Source organism: Amphiprion ocellaris, chromosome 11, assembly GCF_022539595.1.
Source record: "Amphiprion ocellaris isolate individual 3 ecotype Okinawa chromosome 11, ASM2253959v1, whole genome shotgun sequence".
Classification (NCBI taxonomy): domain Eukaryota; kingdom Metazoa; phylum Chordata; class Actinopteri; family Pomacentridae; genus Amphiprion; species Amphiprion ocellaris.
Genome location: NC_072776.1, coordinates 7,054,908 through 7,074,931, shown reverse-complemented (window position 1 = coordinate 7,074,931; position 20,024 = coordinate 7,054,908). Strand labels below are relative to the sequence as shown.

Below are 20,024 nucleotides of genomic sequence, written 5' to 3'. Positions count from 1 at the left end.
CAATGTGAACATTTTTTGTGTACTTCGTTTTCTGACTTGTTTGCTATTTCATTTCCTTTGATGTGTGGGTGCCCATAAAAATGTAGCTGTATATCCCATCTTTTAAATCCCGTGTAATAACGGCTGTATTTCTATCAGTATGTCTGGACTGTTGTTGAGGGACTGTTCTGTAAGCTATTGTTTTCAATGGTCTTTTGTCTTCTATCACCTTACTTCCTAGTATGTGAAGCATCAGTGTAGACCTAGAATTAACTTGGGTCAGTTTATGCTTGTATGGTGTCTGAATTGGAAACAAGCTTCTTATCTCCTTTTCTTGTTTTCTAATAATGTTAAGTTTACTGTTACATCCATATATGATTGTGATGCCAATATGGTATACTTGAAATTCTGTTGCTTTCTATGTCATCGTCCAAGTGCATGTTAGCTTCTTAATTAACTACAACTCTTTTCTGATGTAAGATATGAATATACACTGTCTGTCCAAAAAAAAAAAAGTTGCACACCCTAATATTTCAATGAACCACCTTTAGCTTTGAGAATGACACACAATCGCTGTGGCATCGTTTCGATGTCACAGCATTTATTTATGTCCAGAGTTGCATTAATTTTCTGCCAAAATCTCATGTTGATGATGAGAGTCGGACCAGTGGTTCTGAGGTCTGGACTCTGTGGAGGCCAATCCATGTGTGAAAATGACGTCTCATGCTCCCTGAACCTTTCATTCACAATGTGAGCCCCATGAATCCTGACATCGTCATCTGGGAACATGTCCATGACATCAGGGAAGAAAAACTCCACTGATGTAAAGACCTGGTCATTCAGTATCTTCAGGTAGTCAGCTGACCTCATTCTTTGGGAACATAATGTTGCTGAACCTGACCAACCCCAGATCATAACCCTTATTTTTGGACTGGCAATGTACAATGAATGCCACATTATTAATTGGGAGCATCATTCATACAATATGGTGTAATTATTATATGATACATAAAAAAGATTTAAAAATGTCACAAGATGCTCTGATTGTCTCTATTTCTGTGGAAATACAACAAAAATTCAAGCAATATCAGAAACAATTATTAATTATAATTAACAGTAAAACCAAACTTTTCTGTGGTTTGATTTACTCATCAAATCTAATTCCTTTGAATGCAGCTAAATTCATCCTTTCACCACTTGGTGGAAGTGTCACAGGAAACACACTGAGTCTCTGCATATTTGGCAGTTTGCTTGACAGTGTTTTTATTTAGTAATATGTACATCAACAACATTTAAAAACCATTCCATTCTGTGAACATCATTATAGTCCAGCTGGATTTTTCAAGTTTTATGTGTAACAGTTACGGGAGAAGCCAATAATTCGCATGTTAATTAAACCGTAATAAAGTGCTAAAATGCTGCTGCTGCTGTAGATTGTTGATTTGATTTTTTTAAATTCATATTGAGTAAAAGATTAAACTGTTGCTGAACTCATTTTGTTTCAAGTTTATTTAATGTTTTTCTATTATTGTGACATTACTGCCTGACTGTGGTATTGTAATTGACAATGTGAAGTTAGGTTTTCTCCACTGAACCGAAATAGAGAGAAAGACAAACAGTTTTTACATTTTTTAAAAAAAAAGCACAGCCCTGTATAAAAATAAAGTTTTCAAAAGTTTAGTTTCCTTACATTTTCTCCTCACAAAGTGGCAGCTCACATAAAATGAGTATTATAATGAGTGCAAATACAGTTGTCTTCTCTTTAGACACATCTTTACTTCCCATGACTCAGTTCTCAGCAACAGTGAAGTCCTGTTCACAGAAGTTTGTGTCACTGGCCCTCTGACGGAGGTGTTATTCTGTGAATGTGTGTGTAGGACTTCATGAGTGTCACGCTGCCGTGGTGCGACACTCCCATCGGCAAAACACACTCTTCTGTCAACACCCCTCTGTCGACGTCCCAGCACATCACTGTGGAGATGACTTGGTTTTTGTTATCTCTTCCCCCAGTGATGAAAAGTTTGTTGTTACAAGCAGCGATGGCGCAACTTGCCCTTTCCCCAAGACGGGTCACAAGAGTCCAGGAGTCGGACAGAGGAGAGTAGCAGTACATGGCATGCATGGCACCACCTGGAACCACAAATAAAATTAGACAGTAGCCATATTAACATATGATAATTACCCATTTTCACCCAGTCGACCAGAAATAGATGACCTGATTCTGGAAAATCTCAATTACTTTCAAGCTTTCACTTGTCACCAATTCATATGTGTCTATTTTAATACTAGCAATCTGGTTTTTAAGATCATGTTGGCACTACTTTGTCAACATGGTAGTTGCCCAATTTTAGAATTAAAATCTTTATGTATATTACGGAAAACCGCAGTGCAACATTACAAGTAAAGTAAGAATGTTTTCAGAAAAATGCAAACATACCAAAAGCAAAAGAACTTCTGATGATGAAAAATGGCCCAGGAGAATGTTTTGCTAAATTATTATTATAAATGATCAAACACAAAACATGAGTAAATGCATTCAGTTACAATTAATCATCACTGACTTACCAACTATATAAATGCAGTTCTTGAACATGACTGCGTTTGTGCATTTGGTTTCAATGGGAATGGGCGCCCGCAGTTGCCAGCAGTCTGTTCCTGGTTCCCAGCATTGAACCTTATCGGTGGCCAGCTTTCCATTTGGCCCGCCACCAATCACATAGATCCATCTGTCAAAGCTTGCAGCAGCAAAGGAGCTCACACCCACCGCAAGAGGTGTCACCTGCAGGAAAAAGGCATCTAAATGAGGATCCCAGGACCAAAACAATAAAGGGGCGACCCATAAAATTAAAGCTACGTAGAATCACATTTACCTGCATCCAGCGATTGTGAAAAGGATCATAGGCCTCCACGCTAGCGAGTCTCTGAACTCCATCGAATCCACCCAGTGCGTATACTTTCCCGCCATGAACTGCCATTTTGTGTCTCCAGCGCCCAGTAGACAGAGGCTCGATTTGTATCCACTTGTCCAGGGCGCCATTATATTTCCAAACATCATGCTGCGTCTCTTTACCTCCTACAGAAACAAAGAGCATTAGACTCAAGGTTGCCTGCTGTGTGGACTAGCTTTCATTGCAGAACACTGATGTGTCACTGTTCAATAATGACTGTGCTGGTGCTTTGAACTGCAGTTCCTGATTAAGAATGTAAAATCCTATGGTCTAGTCTCAGCTTTCACACTGTACATGCTTGTGAACAGTTAAGGAACCTGAGCTGAAATGTCAGTTCCTGAGTTGGAAAACACCCAAAACCACAGCAACAGTTAGTGCGGATGACGTCACGCCTTCCTGTTGTTTTGCTCAGTTGTATACTTCAGGTTCACAAATTACAACATTACAACTGATGCCAGAGAAGCCCAGAAACACCTACAATAACCTGTCCACATGGTCAAGATGCAAAAAAATGAACATTTATTGAGATAGAAACCATACTTGTGAGGTGTGTAATCATTAGTCTGCGAACAATTTCACTTTCAGCTGCACTTTAGAGGCTCAGCTACACAAAACATGAATTTGTTCCCTCACCAGATATATACACTTCATTGTGGAAGGTGATGCAAGCAAATTCCACCCATTTTCTGTTTTGAGACTCATCCTCTGTCTCTGTCATCGGCAGCCTGGCCACCTCCAGGCGGCTGCGTCTGAGAGGATCCAAACAGGTGACGGTGGAGATGAAGCGCTCATCCTTAGTGCAGCCTCCTATTATCAGGAAAACCTCGGATAGAAAGTGCTTCACACGTGGTTTGGTCCGTTCTGAGACCACCTATAAACAGAATAAACATCATTTAAAAAAAGCATTTAACATCTAAAATACATGAGTCACATAAAACGGCTAAAATCACTGCACTAAAACCTAATATGTAACAATAAAGAGTGTGTTCACTGTGCACTGACCTCCCTGCCAGAGAGGTAAAAGGTTCGGGCCTCTTGCAACAAAGGAAAAGCTTCACTGCAGCGGCGTATCAGCTCATCTGACTCCACTTTTTCCACAAAATATGCCGGCTCCATCAGCGGAAGTCGCACGTGTGAAAGCAGCCTGGCCAGCTGTGGGTATCGTTCATCCTGCTGGGCTCTCACCCAGCGCATGACCGCTTCAAAGACACACTCCTCACACTTGACATCGAGGTCGTCCCTCTGCAGGACAGTCTCCAGAGACTCCACCGGCAGCTCCAGGAAGTCCTGCTGCTGGACTACCTGAGAAAACTGGGTGGTGATGTAGTCCTGAGCTCTGGTCCTCAAGGCTGGCAGGGCGTGGCTGTCAGCCAGAGTCAGGATCCCAACACAGGTCTCTAGATGCATAGACTTGGTCAGAAAGCCGGCGCATGCATCTACCACACGGAGGAACTGAACAAAGACAAAACAAGCATCTGGATTAGCATCAGTTTTACCTGAAAATATTAAAAACTGATGAGCTATACATCAACATTGTGTCTATAATGATTGTGATGAGCTTCCATGCACTTTTAGTAGAAAGGATGAGGCCCACTTTGTCTAAAAAAGTACCTTCAGAAGTTCCACTGAAGCTGCTATTTAAAATATATTCAAAAGATTAGATACAGCAAGTCTTCAGAAGTCTGTGTTAATCAAACCAAACTCTTTTCACTTCACTTCCAAGCAAGACAACTCATTCTGCAGAGAGAAAAGGGGGATTTTGTTCTGAAAAGGGAATCGACTGGTAAATACCGAATTGACTGAAGTCTCACTTCATACAAATGTTTGATGGCCCTTTTCCCACGTAGTAGCCACAATAATCTAGAGAAATTTGTTCATATTCTATCCTGACTATCATTTTGGGGAAACCCTCAAAAGAAATGTTATAATATCCTTTAACTGTAGCAACCACATTGCATACTTACTCACTCTGTTTGTGAAATCGTAGCCTGATTCCAACTTTAAGCTCAAATAGGAACTAATAATACAACAGGCTATTAACAACCAACTAGAACACCTAAGCTTGATATCAGCAAAATCTCACACTAGAAGAGTATTTTTGCAAAAATAGAAGCACAGTAACACCTGCCTCCTCTGCGATATGGCACAGCTGTGTAGTTAATTTAAGCCTGTATGGAAAACTGATCCTGAGTGTAAACAACTGTCCAACTTTCACTTCCCTCTTTAGTCGACAAATTTCTTACCCAATAAGATGTCTGCTCCCCCAATGAGGGGGAGAATTGTCTGTAGTGAGACCATAAGAATAATAAAAGTAGCAATTTGAAGATTTTATCTGCTATAGAATATAGAATCTGTCTTCTGAATGATTTTTTTTGTCCATTTTTTTTAAAATTCTTTTTGCTGTTCATTCAGGTATCATCATGCCTTTTGAGTGTCTTTTATGTGTGTGTTAACAAGCTTAACAGGCAATTAATTCAAATGTAACTAATAGAAACTACAATAAATGAAACTTCAGTTGGTGTTTTTACTTTCACTGAAGAACATCATGATCATTCATGTGACCACTCTGACAAAGAATGGGAATTTTTTTTGCAAGTCCTGTGTGAAAAAATACCCCATTCAAACCTGACTCATTTAAACCCACATCTTTTAATTAATCAAGATGTGTTTTGAAGATATTTGGCTTACGTCCAGTTGTAAAATTCAGGTTAATCTCAAATCATTGGCGTGTTTGGTAATTACAATCCAATTTAAAATGTCCACATTTTCTACAACTCTTTGTCTTTACTTGCAACCAGTTCGTGGTGCTAAAAGTTTACAATTGGTGCCTATAAAGTACTCATGATTGACAAAAAGCTTCATGTGCATCAGGTAATGAATGTGCAAAATAAAAAAATCAAGTGTCTTTTTAACGTTTTGTGTCAGTTAAGCTGCTTTACCTGAAATTGACTGGCAGCCTCAAGTATTCTCTGGACATTTGAGTGTGTGAGGAGGACTCGGCTGGTGTAGGTATACTCCAGGAGAGAGCGCATTGTCCCGCTGTCCAACCCTTTAATTTCCACTCGCTCCTCATGACTCTCCTTTAGACCACTGCAAAACATTGCCCTGAACAAAGAAGAACTGACTCAGTCAAACCAGTACATCACAATAGAGTTATACAATGCTGGATTGTTTTTACCTGAAGTACTGACTGGCAGCAGCGAGAATGGCCCTGTGGCAGTGGAAGTCATGTCCCTGAACACACAGTGTCACATCAGTGAGTTCTCTGTTGACTCGTAGGGTCTCCATCCCTCTCTGCAGCTCCACAGGTAGACCTCCATCTTCCCAACTGAACTCACTTGCTACTGCTACACTCCCTTTGTCCTCATTCAGGCTGGACTCATCTCCAAGAAGTGACAAGGGACAGTCTGTGGTCCTCTCCAGCGAGTCACTCATCTTTAACGGCAAAAGCTCTTCACAAGCTCAGCTTCCTGCAGTGTACAGCTTCTTTAGAGGCACCTGCGCTGGTAAAAAGAAACAACAAAACAGAAAACAAACCCTTGTGGTTTATGCTTGCAGCAGTTCTGCTGCTTTGAGATGTGGATTTGTTTTTTTCCTGTCCTCTTCATACTTCCTATTCCTGTTCAGTGAGGAACATGCGTATGTAGCAACGCTCGTCTCTGAACACTTCCTCTTCTTGCGCTGAGTAAATTTCTCCGAAGTTACCCAATTTTCCTCTTTTCACAGAAGCACAGATGCCAAGGCTTCTCCACCAGGCCTCATCAGACGCAGATGACTGCAGATAACCCTCTCAGCATCTCAACCTGGGCTGGGATAGAAGAGTTTTTCATCTCAAACACATGCAGCATGTTTCTGTGAACTCCCTTCTTGTTTGGTGGCCTGACATCACTCCATCATGCTGTCATTTGAGTGGGATGAAAGTGATAGTAATTGTGAGAAGCAGGCTTGTGACAAGAAGGCCACCTGTTTGAGATCCTGTTCGCCTGTTTGAGTATTTTATTCTAAATAAATTTGTCTCAGAGATGATATGATATCACTAATTTTATCCTGTCTTGCATGTGATTTTGTTGCTGTCTGTCTGAAAACATGTGCAGTGCTTTGCTCAGCCCAGGTTGTTTTAAAATGTGCTATAAAAATACATTTGATTAGATTAGATTTATCTGTGAACTGGCAAGTTGAATCTTTCTGGGGAACATGAAACATGCAGTGTTTGCATTCTCCTTGCTGCCACCACTGATGTGCGCTCGAGCAAGGCCCACAATGCAGTCCTTCCCAACCATTTCTGGTTGTGAGCTTTCAAAGTGACCTCTTTGCACTGGTTGCAAAGGAGAAATTTTTATTTCATTTGAACAATTTTTAATGCCAGAGGAGGTGGGAATGTCCAAGCAAAGATTAGAGAAAAGTGTGAAAAAAGAAACAAACTTATGTATTTTTAGGTAAAATAGTAACATATCAATAATTTATATTATTTGATGTTACTTATATATATAAAATAATAATAATAATAATACAATATTGCTATTCTATTGTTGTTGTTTTATGTTTTATATCATAGTATTTTTTCCATTTCTTTCTATTAATGCCTATTAATATTGTAAATCATTTTTTATTAAATAATTGCAATAAATGAATCCTAATAATTATCATTCATATTTATATATAAGTAGTTAGTTCACTCTAAAGGAACTGCACTTTTGGATTTCTGTTTCCTCTGCACCAACATTTGTTTTTGGTTTTGTCTTTCATCCAAATAGTTGTGTATCTCTTTTCCTCTTTGCCTGCCTCTGTAACTACCATTTCCCCCCTGGGAGCCAGTGCGGTAATATCTAATCTTATCTTGACATTTTTCTGTCTCTCAAGCATCCCTGGAAACATAAAACTACATGGGAGACTGAAAAATACGAAGATAGAAGTCTACTATTTTAACTTCCTTTGCTCTACACTGCAGCTTTGTGCAACCGGTCAGTTATCTTCTTCTAAATTTCATGGACAGATAATAGTCTTATCTCTTCATTTCTTTTAAAGTAAAAATCACAGCAATAGCTCGGAGGCTAGATCTTGAAATTTGGATAAGAAATGAGAATAAGAATTGTATGTTTGTCTCTTCTCCACTAAGAGGCACTGTTGCCTCATTAATCTATTGCACCATTCAAACGTGATTTCAATGGATGCAAATTTTCACTGTTTGCTAAAATATGTCAAACTTGGACCCAAGCTGTTTCCTAGCAACACAATTCAGCAGCGGGCGCTATCTAACAATGCTTGTTACTGAATGAATGCATTATGCAAATACATTTTGTAATCAAGGCAATGAAAAAGACCGAGGACAAAAACTTTCAGAAATAAGGGAGTGGGACACCTGAGCAGAGAGCATTGCACTATTTCACCCCACATGGTTGGTGTAAAATGAGGATCTTACTGTCCAACACATTTTGTATCACATTTAATACATTCAGTGTCAAGCCATGTATGTATGCATGAACCTTTTAATGAGAGCTTTTTCAAACCATGGATGTGTATCTAACCCAAATCTTACCTAGAACAAATTTGCAGTCGGTCTCTGTTTCTGCAAAATTCCACCACAAGCCACCTGCGCATGAACATTTTTGAGAAGCATAATTAGGTGATGCAACTTTGGCTATGCAGGAAATATCTCAGACTTCCTCTTAGTGTAACTAAGCTACATACAGGAAACATAAACCACTTCAAATATGACAAAGCACAGTCGTAGATTGTTGCACAGGCAGACTAACTAAGAGCCTGATCACAGCTAGTAGACTATGCAGAGAGCGTACATCTGAAGCAGGTTCAGGATGAGGTATTCCCTGCACTCCCTTTGGAGAGCCAATTTGCTCCTCTGTCTGGCTCTACTTGTGCATCATGGTAAGTACTAGATTTCATTCCTGGAATTGCATTGGATTCTTGTAGGTGATTATGCTCAGTGAAGCTACTTAGTTTGCAAACTACATGATCTTGTTAAGAAGAACAGAAATGAGCTATTTAAAGTAAGGAGTAACAAGCAGAATCATAAGATTGATGCTATTGAGTGAATTTTAAGTGGAATTTGATTGTTTGAATGATTAATTAAGCTACTCAGAGTGTGTCAATCTTGAACATATCACCAATATGTAAAAACAAATGAACTACATCTATTAATAAAACTCAATGTGTCTAATAAATCTAAAATACTCTCTGTGCTTTTGGCAACTTATTTTTATAAATTCATAAAACTGCACTCAGCAGAGACTTCTGAGCTTAAACTCAGTGATTCACAAATGATAATTCTGCTTTGGTATTCCTTCCTTGTTTTTAATAACAGTTTAATTGATGTAGGCAAGAAAATTACCTCGTTAATCACTTTCATGCCAAAGCTGCAATAACTGCTTCCTTGGGATGAAATCAATTCGCTGTAACAGACCGTGGAAACTTGAAGGTTTAAATTTATTTCATTGTGCCGCACTACTTAGAGCCTGTTAGAGACGCAATACTGAGACCAAAGTTAGCAGCCAAGAATCGTGACTGACACTTTAAGCTGCAGTTTTCAACGTCTGTGTTTTGTCTGTTCTTTGCTCAGGTGAAGCCAGAGTGCTCACTGAGGCACAGACTGGGCCTCTGTATCGTGTTGTGGGCTCTTCACTCTCCATCTCCTGCAGGGTGAGTGGCTTCACCAGCGAAACCGCCACACAACAATTTGAATATCGTGTTACGAAGCCTGCAAAGCCAACATTTGAGGTCAACATCATCAGCACCAGGGACCCAGATTTTGGTTATGCCAGTTATCAAGGCCGTGTGATGAACAGTGAAATTGCTCTGGAACGTGTATCTCCAACCTCAGTCCAGTTTGAGATAAAAAGCCTGCAGAAAGATGATGAAGGAGAATATGACTGCACTGTAGTCAACTCAGAGTTTCTCTATAATGGAGTCTACAGTGTAAAAACAGCTGTTAAAGGTAATCCGTTTGAGAATCTGCCTTTCATTCTATCTGTCATCATGTGTTGTAACGTTAAAGAAAAATGTCAAACCATGTATGACTTCTCGTGTCTTTATCTCTGATGTGGTGCCACAGTGATTGACAACTCCCTGAGCGTTTCTTCACCTGACTCCACCTCACTGAGCTTCAACGAGGGGGAAGCTCTCACTCTAACATGCCAAGCCTCCAGTAACACCATCCAGCACACCCATCTGTCTTTTTCCTGGTACCTCCGCAAAGACGGGGAGGAAAAAGCTCAACCTATCATTTCTCTGAACAAAGACTTCACACTGAAGCCAGGGCAACCGTTTGAAGGGCGTTACCAAGCAGGACTCATAAGCTTAGATAAATTGGGAGAGACCACGTACAGGCTAAAGATGGCCCAGCTTGAGGTGTCAGACCAAGGTAAGATCTACTGCCAGGCTCAGGAGTGGATCCAAGACCCTGATCGCTCCTGGTACCCCATCGCACAGAAGGAAGCAGAGGAAATTACCCTGAAAGTCAAAGCCAGAGGTTAGAAGCAGCCATCATTTATTCAGTAATGCTACATTAGCCAGCACATCTTGCTACGTGGCATCGCATTCATCTTTGCATTTGCTCTGCACAGTTACTGTAACTTTTTGACAGGATGTGCATGACAATTTTTGTGTCTCTGTGGTTTTATTTGTTGCGTCGGTTAGAGGTGGTGCCAGACACGACATCTCTGGTGGTGAGAATGTCGGCCCAGCCGACAACTCTGCAGGAGGGGCAGGAGCTGATGCTTTCCTGCAACATAGACACACAGAACCTGGAGGAAAGGTTCTTCTCTGTTGCCTTTCTGCGGGGAAGCGTTGAGTTGGCCCGCATCGGCCCTACAGGTGTTCTGTCCGTGGGCTCGGAGTACAGTGGAAGGGAGAAAGATGGAGAGCTCAGAGCCACTCGGATTGGGAACAGAGATTACCGTCTCATCCTGCAGCCTGTCAGAACCGACGACCAGGGGGAGTATATTTGTAGAGCATGGCCTCAGAACAGAGGCCAGGGTGGTGCGTTTACACAGGGAGCAGCCCAGGACTCCACCTCCCTGCTGGTCAGCATCTCAGCCACAGGTCTGTCAAAGTGAACCCATACTGTCTGACACATACACAAAGGCAGCTATTTAGGGTTCATTTTACCTTTTTAATTCCATATCCTGCAAACACAGCTTGTAAAGTTATTCCAAAAAGTTCAAGTTCTTTTTTTTTTATCAATGCAAATTTTCTATTTTTAACTTCTCACACAAAGCCATGCCATCTGTCTGTTGCCTTGTCTCATTACAGAAAGTGGGCTCTCAGTCAAAATGCAAGGCGCTGCAAGTGTAACCGAAGGGGACACGCTGAGGCTCTCCTGCAAAGTGGACGGGGTTAACGGTCGGCTGTCTGCCACCTGGCAACACAAATCATCATCCACACCGTCGGCGCCGTTCACCAATCTCATCAGTCTAAGTCAGGAGGGTGTTGTGGAGAAAGCGGCTGGGTTCATGAGTCGCAAAGTAATCGCGGTACGTCCAGCAGCCGACAACTTCATCTTGGAGCTTGCTGAGGTCACACCCTCTGATTCAGGTGTCTACCAGTGTGCTGTGTCTGAATGGAACACCAATAGCAAGACTTACAGCCAGTCACAAAGTGCCTCTGTGACAGTGACCCCTCTAGGTAAGATGTGTCTCTAAGATAGTCTGTCTATGTTGTGCAAATCATTCCAGACAAATGATGAAACATACATATCATGCAACAGCTTCCTCTTATCAAGTGGCTTGATTATTCTGTACAAAAATACCACGTCATTGTCATGTATTTTGAAATAACTATGGGGAAACGTTTTGTTTAGGTTAAAATGAACAAGAAAAAAGGATATGATTTTTGATCTTGACAGTAACAAATCCATCCAACTGTTTAGTCCATAGTAAAATATCTTGGCAATTAGTTTCCAGATTGCCCTTCAAAATGATATGGATATTCAAGGCCAATTATATGACAATCCCTCTGACCTTAACTGTATCCCCACCATCAGGTCAAACCTTGAATTTGCACACAAGAAATCTGATTAGAAGCAATTTACGAAGCAAACTCATGGTTCTAAGAGGATGTAGCCGTCCCTTTTTTCAGCACTGCATGAGCTCCCTTCTTGTGCCACTTCCAGTCCAAGCATTAAGTGTGCACACAAGACATTTCAAAACTCAGTAGACACATTGTCATGACAATTGCACTTTCACACTTCCAAGAAGAAAATTGGTATTGATTTTAATCAGCGCAAACTTTGCATTTTAAGCTCTGTCGTGACTAAAGCCCTCAGAAAAAAACAAAGTCTTCCAGATGCTTTGTCTTGTAATACTCTTGTGTTGTTGGGTGTAAGCAATTATGATATCCTGGGTTCGCTTCCAGGACTTCAGACTTGAAATTCCAATAATGTCAATTTGTTGAAATGACACAAAAGTAGACTCTTTGGAGTGTCTCGCTGCATAAATTTGCATAAGATTAAGGGGAAAAAAAGATTTTCTCAAAGTGCTAAAATTCTTATTGCTTAAAGTTATAAATTTTATATGAAGACAAGTATGTTGACACAGAAATGCTTGATATTTAATGAATGGAAGGACCTATTCAATGTATGCTGATGCTTCTAGTCATTTAACCTTTCCTTTAAAGAAAGAAGTGTTCTTACCAAAAGATGTGCAAAACAATAAGAGTAACCATAACTGAAAGATAAGCAAGCTGTATTTTGGACATGTCCTTTACTCACATCTCTTTTTTTATTTTGAACTCTCATGGTTGCATGAAAATGATATGACCACCAACTTCTCCTTTCTTCTCCTTTCCCAGACTCACTGGTGAAAGTGTTTCTGATAAGTCGGAACAGCAAAGTGACCGTAGGAGAAAATGTGGACTTGATGTGCCGAGTCAAAGGGCCACGTATGCCAATAACGCTGACTTGGAGCCTGCAACGTGATGCCTCCAGTGTTGATAACATCCTGACGCTATACTCCGATGGTACCATCAGCTGGTTTGGAAACCAGCACCGCTACCAACTGAAAGTACAAAACGGACAAACAAATGAGGTTGTTCACTATCTACAAATCATTGGTGCCAGCCACAGGGAGGCAGGGAGCTACCAGTGTATGGTATCTCAGTTCGTAGAAAATGTGCACAAGAAGCTGCGTACATCCAATCAGCTTGCTGTGATGGTGCAGAACCCAGGTACTGCTGATATTTGCAATAATACATTTCATCTTCTGAGCCTTTCTTACAGAAAACTTTACAGTGCATTGTAGTTGTCCCTCTCTCCTCTCAATGAGAATTCTCTCTCCTTTTCCTAGAGAGCAAGCTTGATCTGTCCTCAAGCCCCACCTTGACTGGAAATATCAACACTGACATAGAAATTAAATGCTCAGTTGTCACAGAATCCTCTGCGTCTTCTCGCTATTCTGTCACCTGGCTGCTCCAGCAAGAAGCAGAAAATAAGACCATTGTGAGTTCGGACAGGAATGCCTTAGTAACGTTTGGGCCCACGGTGGAGCTGAGCCACAGACAGCGGATCAGCATGAGGCGCTCTAACGGGCCTAGCTTTGAGATCAATATTCGCCAGGCTGGGATCTCAGACAAAGGTTCATACATATGTGAGGTGGTGGAGTGGCTACAAGATCCTCATGGTGATTGGTATCAGATCTCCAAAGTGTCCAGAACTACAAAGCTAACAGTTACCGAGCCTGGTAAATATATGTATATATATATGCATCTATATGTTTTTATTTATTTTTAATTAACTCACTGAAAATGTTCATCTAACATGTTGAATTAGCAAAATGCAGTCAATGCCATTAAAAATAATAATAATGTAGCAAAATATTATCTCTAAATATGTTTCTCCTCTCTGCCCACTCTCATTCTCTAGCCAACGACCTTCGTCTAGATAAGAACGAGCAGCTGCTGGTTGCCAAGGAAGGAGATGAAGTAGAGCTCAAATGTAACATCTCAGGTGCATCCAGTGCCTCCTTCTTCTACAAAGTCACTTGGTTCTACACAGTACACAGTTCTGTCATGAATGCCTCTCTGGTCGAGCTGGACCACACAGGCCTGCTGAGTTACCCAGAAAACCAAGCGCTCAGAGACCTGCAGGAGCGGCTTCGTCTCTTCAGACCCACTCAGAGCAGCTTCTACCTGAGAATTCAGAAGGCACATGAAGAGGACAGTGGGGCCTACTGGTGCCAGGTGGAGCAATACCAGCTGGACGATGAAGGTCGCTGGCAGCAGAAGGCCTCAGACAGTGCTGGCCCCATCACACTGAGTGTAAATGCTGCAGGTATGATCTAATCTTTTAGAGCACTATGCGGTGGCTTAATGCAGTTTGTGTTTGCTCCATTTTTGTGTGGTTTGAATGTACTGTTAGGCAGATTTTCTAACTTCTGGAGAGCTAGGCCATTAGATTCTCAGTGTGTTTGTGGTAAGTTACGTTAGCTAGCAGCTAGATAAGCTTTGCGTTATCAACACAGTCACAAGAGTAATATTAATCATCCTCCCACTGTCCAAAGATGTAAATGTCAGGTTATTTAGTCATTCTGAATTCAGGAGTGTGAGCTTCATGATTGTCTGTCTCTTTGTGTTAATCATGCATTGAACTGGTGAACTGTCCAATCTGTAGTCTGCCTCTTGCCCAGTGTCAGCTGGGATAGTCTCCAGCCTCCTGCAACCCGCTGCAGGATTATGAGGGTAAAGTTAGTGGACAGACATTTCCCAAAATGCAGCACCTACATTTTAAGTTTTCTAGCAGTCAGAACATTTACAAAATCATGTGACATGCATTTTGTTTGTGAAGCGCAATCATAACTATTTCTCAGCAAAAATGACCACTTCTCTTGGTCACTGTGTGCATCATTTCCCTCTGCACCACTTCTCTCATGGTATTGTCAATAGTTTGATGCCTTATACTATCCTTACTTTGTGTCTTTCAGTGTGTCTTTTAGTATGACAGATTTATTTTGTTGTGTTTTCCGTGTGTGTTCTTTGCAAAGACTCCTAATGGCTCCTTTGCCTTGCTCCCTGATTTCTCCCTTGTCTCTTTGTGTTCCTAGGAGTTTCATTAAAGTCTCATTGATTTGTTTGCCTTGTTAAACTAAAGTTTAATAAACTGCTTCTTGTTACCTGTGTGTGTTTTTTTTTTTTTTTTGCAGAGAAAAGTCTGTCCATCGTAAAGAAAGAAGAGGAGTTCAACCTAAGCAGATTTGACGACATCACCATCCCTTGTCAAATCTCCAAACAATCCAGCAACGAATCCAGATTCCAGGTCACGTGGTTTTGGCAGAAAGAAACAGAAACGAAACAACACCCCATATTCACAGCTTACCGAAACTCTACCCTACAAGACAGGTTTGGGAAGGATGTTCAGTTAAGATTTAGCCACCCTTTACCCGGCCAGTTCAGCCTTACAGTGCTGAAGCCTGGTCCTGAAAATAGTGGCCTATATTTCTGTGAAGTAGAGGAGTGGCTGCCATCACTAAGCAATGGGTGGAGAAAGATTGCAGTGGAAAGGTCAGGGAACTTGACTGTCAGCATCAGTGCAGAAGGTAAGCACATCTTTCTGTGATAATGCAATTTTTCAGTCAATATCAGAACCAGAAAATCATATTTAAATATGTTTCTTTGTCTTTTTCTTTGCAGGGAAGGGTGAAGCCCGGTACGAATCAGGATGCGATTCTATTACCTGGATAGTGATTACAGTAGTTATTATCATCATCTCACTGTTGGTCATAATGATACTGGTGCTGATGATACGCAGGAGTAATGTCTCAGGAGGAAAGAAGGCTGGAGAGTCTCTCTGGGTTGAACAGCCTCTGAAAACCAAACCGAGTGAAGAAGACTGAAAGTCTGACTTGAAGGAGCGGAGAGGAACTTGAGCTCCTACTGTATTTTTTACATGTCATGGAATTTATGAAAACATGTTTTAGAATTTAAAACGTTGTGCTGTATATTATTTTTTAGTCAATAACTCTTTTGTTAATGATTCTTTTTCATAATGTTCCATAAAATTAATAGCTCAAATGTCTTACTTTGTGTGAAGCTGGGAATGGTTTCCCCCCATGAATTACTGAAATTCATTACAACTTGAAATTAAACAGGCACTTTTCATTTTGCAGCTAAAACTTCTTTGCATAATCGCCAGCTTTTCACCGCCTGCAATGGACAGCTGAGCTAGGCAGCAGATCAACATTGTGGCTTTACACCTACAAAGAAACATAGTCTTATTACTGACAGATTCCTTTTCATGTAGCAACATACTGAGCAGCTGGATACTATGTCTTTGACAGGAAGAAGTCAAAGCGTAGCGTGTCTGTGGGAGCAGTTAAGTCAGAAATGTGGTAAGATTTCGACCTTGTCTCTATAAGACAGTTGCGAATCAAACAGGAAGTGTGCTGCGGTTCTGCATAGGACAGCTGCTACTGCAGTCTGCAAATCTGCTGAATTGTGCTTGTGACATTTGTACAGGCAATACAGTCATTTTGTTGGTAAAAAAAAAAAAAGAAAGAAAAAAGGATGCATTCATGTAGTGGCATTTACAATCTGTTAATGCAAACATTATTTTTTGCTGTCATGACATAACTGTATTGCTAAAGCTCACACAACGTTCTTGACCATGACCACACTTCTCATTTTAATTACACATGAGACATGGAAGATGTTTGTGTATTAGTGTGCTTCAGGGACTGTGTGTTTAGTGGACAGAAAGTTCACATGTAATACAACTCTGGAATTGTTTTCTTTGCCGTGGCTCCAGCATATTTGATTTGAAATGAAACAATAACTATCAAATTGAGTGTCATGACTGTTCACATACACAGTGACTGAACAATGCACGTACTGAAGTGTTTTTACATCCTGAAGACCAGACTGAAGGTCTTCAGGATTTAGAAACTAAAGGCAAAAACTTGACAAATCATCACCTGCAAAGATATTAAATATCTGCTAATATCTGTGAGTTGTACACATCCATCAGTCATTGCTTGTGAATGATTTGCAGCCATTTTAATTATTGATAGTAATTATACTCCTGTATAATTTTGGTCACTTTAAATCGTGGGAATGTGCACAGCTATGATCCCTATTTGGTTGGCCTCATGTTGATGTGAGCACCTTCAAAGTAAAGATTACGATCAGCACTTTAACTTGATCGTCCAGTGGGCCAAAAATAAAAATGTGTCTCTGTCCAAACAAAAACAGACTGTACTGTATATATTTGAGAATAAATGCAAACAAGAGTCTGAATCTCTTCCATAAGTTGCCATGAAGTTACCGCATTAAGAAAAATGTTACTGGAGAGTAAACAAATCAAAATCAAGATGAATGTAGAGGCTCTCTCTCTCTCATTCCCTCCCCCTCCTCTCTCCTTTTTCTCTCTGCATCAGCCATATCAATGTTTAACACCCCATCTGTGTAAGAGGCTGGAGCAGAATCCAGTTCTTATTTTTACTTTTGAGGAAAAAGGGCTAAACACCAGATTGCTCCCATACAGAGAGAGGCTCTTCTCTGATGACTTTATACCAGCTATGTACACCTGAAGGGAAAATTTAGTGTTTTTCTGAAGGATGTGTCAGACTAAAAGTACCACTAAGGAACTTTGAGATGGCTGTAGTCTTCTCAGCCCAAGAGAGATGATGTAGTGCTGCCTTTGGTCTTGAATTATACCAGCCCTTCACAGTCTGGTGGACGGTCTCCCTCTTAACTTTACTGTAATTCCACTCCCTTGTGTTTCCATGGCAATGCCTGTCAGAGCAAACAAAGAAACATTGAATTTGGGAGGCAAATCAATGCTTGTGTCTATGCAGCAAAGATTAAAAGTAGCGGGGGCAAACCAGCGTCTACAGCCGTGGTACAGCTCCCTCTTCATGCTCTTTGCCTTAACCAAGTCTCTAACATTAACATATTAAACAGTCACATCATCAATTTTTGTTTTGACAGTAGCGCTGCTGCATGCAGTGCAAAGTGAAAAGTGGGATTTACAAGCCCACATCTATAATCCTTCTCTTTTCTAAACCCATAGGTGCTTGACTGCTGGGTACTTTGAGCTGGTTATCTCTGTTGCTGTGGTCTTGTTCCAGATCTGATTTGGCATCAGCTTGATGCTCTGCCCTGAATGTGCCACGAAGGGACTAGATTTTGGGAAAACTGTGTAACCATTCTTCTGTAACATCTTCAACTACAGGAGCAACAGCTTTATTGTAAACACACATACAAACACACAAACACTGCTGTGAAAGCTACACCACATAAATGTAAATGAAATGAGTAATGCCACTGCAGTATACATATATGGGATTAAAGTAGAAGCCATCTCTTTATTGGAAATGAAACTGAAAGGGGATTACTCATCCGAAAGCAAAAGCAAATAAAAAATGCATACCTGCAGACAGCGATAATGAATGCATTTCTTTTAGATACATGAGCTGTCTGTCTGGTTTGCTGACATACCTAAGTGGCACAGTTCCAGCATTAATAGAGTTATTTTCACTTGTGCTTTTGGTGATCTCCTGACTTCTCCTGGAGCGCCACCTTCAGGAAATATTTGGTTTGTGTAAAATGTCTCCACGATGATGAGATGGATTGTTATGAAATCCATCCATCTATTATCTATATACTGCTTAATCCTCATTAAGGTCACAGGGGAGCTGGAGTCTATTCCAGTCGATTTAGGGCGTGGACAGGGAACACCCTGGACAGGTCTCCAGTGTATTGCAGGGCCACATAGAGACACAAACAATCACACTCACATTCACACCTACAGACAATTTGGAGTTACCAGCTAACCTGAGCATGTTTTTGGACTGTGGGAGGAAGTCGGAGTAGCGGGAGAAAACCCACACATGCACAGGGAGAACATGCAAACTCCATGCAGAGAGAGTCCAGGAAGGCCGGGACGCAAACCGTGGACCTTCCAGCTGCAAGGCAAAAGTTCTGACCACCAAACCACTGTGCAGCCCTTTTATAAAATTTGATACAGAAATCCATGGTGTCCAGAGGATGAATGCTAATGGCGATCCCTTGACTTTTAATCTAATAATAACAACATTAAGTGAGATAGTTAAACTTCAACTCGACTGACAGATACAACTATACGAGGATACTTCCAAAAAATTGGAGACCTCACCTGCAAACTAGGGGCATGACTCCCGTTTTGGGGCATAAAGGTGAACTATAAAACCTTATATCATTGTCCACAAAAACTCAAATGTTTGTTGTCAGAGGAAAAGCTTTAAGTTTGTGTGCTGTTGTGTCTGACCTGCACTGTCTGACTTCTATTTCCCAGGCTGAAATCCCACTTGCAGGACCACCATTTTCAGATTGATGAAGAGGTCATGCATGCTACTGAGGAGTTTTTGGAAGCTCGGGATATGACCATCTTCTGCGAAGGTCATATCTTGGTGGACCAAGTTTATTACATTTTTTGAAGTAAAGTTATATGTACAGACACTGATGGTTTCCAGTAGAATAACATACCAACTTTCATAATCTCTAAACCTCTCTTGTGGTGCCATAACACGGTTGGCAATAATGGTACAGTCTTGAATTCGTGCTGATTTTTCATGAACCATGCCCAGACATTTTTGACTTTGGAGGCCCTTTGAATTAAAGTTTAGGACCATCATTGTTCAATACTTTGGTTTATGTCCATAATCCTGCCAGAAAAGACATTCCTAATGGTGCGGAATAGCAAATATACCACACCAAGACTGAAACGGTGGACAGGTGAAGAATCAAATCTATTGAAACAACAGCATGTAAGCTTCTCATATTAGCTGTTTATAATTTACTTTAGAATTCTTCATCTAAAACACAAGCTCACTACAGTTGTGTATGATGATTGTGTCCTATCAATGTCATTTCACACACACACACACACACACACACACACACACACACACACACACACACACACACACACACACACACACACACACACACACACACACACACACACACACTTACACAATTGGCAAACAGCGCAAGTGATCAAAGCTAGCCCTAAAACACTCTCCTGAATAAGAGCATAATGTGTCCCGGCAGAGGTAAGGGTGTAACATAGGGCTAGAGAGACACTCAAACTGCCATCTGCACGAATTACGTAACGTC

The 20,024-nt window shown here is 40.9% G+C and overlaps 2 protein-coding genes across 2 annotated transcripts; one reads left to right on the top strand and one right to left on the bottom strand.

Moving 5' to 3' along the window:
- Nucleotides 1-1,215: 1,215 nt before the first annotated feature.
- klhl6 (kelch-like family member 6) lies at nucleotides 1,216-6,530 on the bottom strand. The gene is made up of 7 exons (XM_023299600.3): nucleotides 6,106-6,530; nucleotides 5,867-6,032; nucleotides 3,930-4,379; nucleotides 3,561-3,798; nucleotides 2,850-3,052; nucleotides 2,545-2,758; nucleotides 1,216-2,109 (listed from the first exon to the last, which is right to left on the bottom strand). Exons 1-7 carry the CDS (start codon nucleotides 6,360-6,362, stop codon nucleotides 1,811-1,813), a joined length of 1,827 nt encoding a protein of 608 aa, XP_023155368.2. The 5' UTR covers nucleotides 6,363-6,530; the 3' UTR covers nucleotides 1,216-1,810.
- A 2,115-nt stretch (nucleotides 6,531-8,645) lies between these two features.
- On the top strand, nucleotides 8,646-17,162 carry LOC111588954 (immunoglobulin superfamily member 3-like). Its single transcript, XM_023299591.3, has 10 exons — nucleotides 8,646-8,810; nucleotides 9,502-9,876; nucleotides 9,994-10,410; nucleotides 10,578-10,982; nucleotides 11,193-11,564; nucleotides 12,729-13,103; nucleotides 13,223-13,615; nucleotides 13,798-14,205; nucleotides 15,074-15,466; nucleotides 15,561-17,162. The coding sequence occupies exons 1-10, from the start codon at nucleotides 8,741-8,743 to the stop codon at nucleotides 15,761-15,763; spliced, it is 3,411 nt and encodes a 1,136-aa protein (XP_023155359.2). The 5' UTR covers nucleotides 8,646-8,740; the 3' UTR covers nucleotides 15,764-17,162.
- The last annotated feature ends 2,862 nt before the right edge of the window (nucleotides 17,163-20,024 follow it).

Coding starts and splice junctions, on each gene's coding strand:
- klhl6 (XM_023299600.3), bottom strand. CDS start 6,362: ATGAGTGACTCGCTGGAGAGGACCACAGACTGTCCCTTGTCACTTCTT. Junction 6,033..6,105: donor GCTGCCAGTCAGTACTTCAG/GTAAAAACAATC, acceptor TTCTTTGTTCAG/GGCAATGTTTTGCAGTGGTC. Junction 4,380..5,866: donor AGGCTGCCAGTCAATTTCAG/GTAAAGCAGCTT, acceptor GTCTTTGTTCAG/TTCCTCCGTGTGGTAGATGC.
- LOC111588954 (XM_023299591.3), top strand. CDS start 8,741: ATGAGGTATTCCCTGCACTCCCTTTGGAGAGCCAATTTGCTCCTCTGT. Junction 10,983..11,192: donor GGTCAGCATCTCAGCCACAG/GTCTGTCAAAGT, acceptor GTCTCATTACAG/AAAGTGGGCTCTCAGTCAAA. Junction 14,206..15,073: donor ACTGAGTGTAAATGCTGCAG/GTATGATCTAAT, acceptor TTTTTTTTGCAG/AGAAAAGTCTGTCCATCGTA.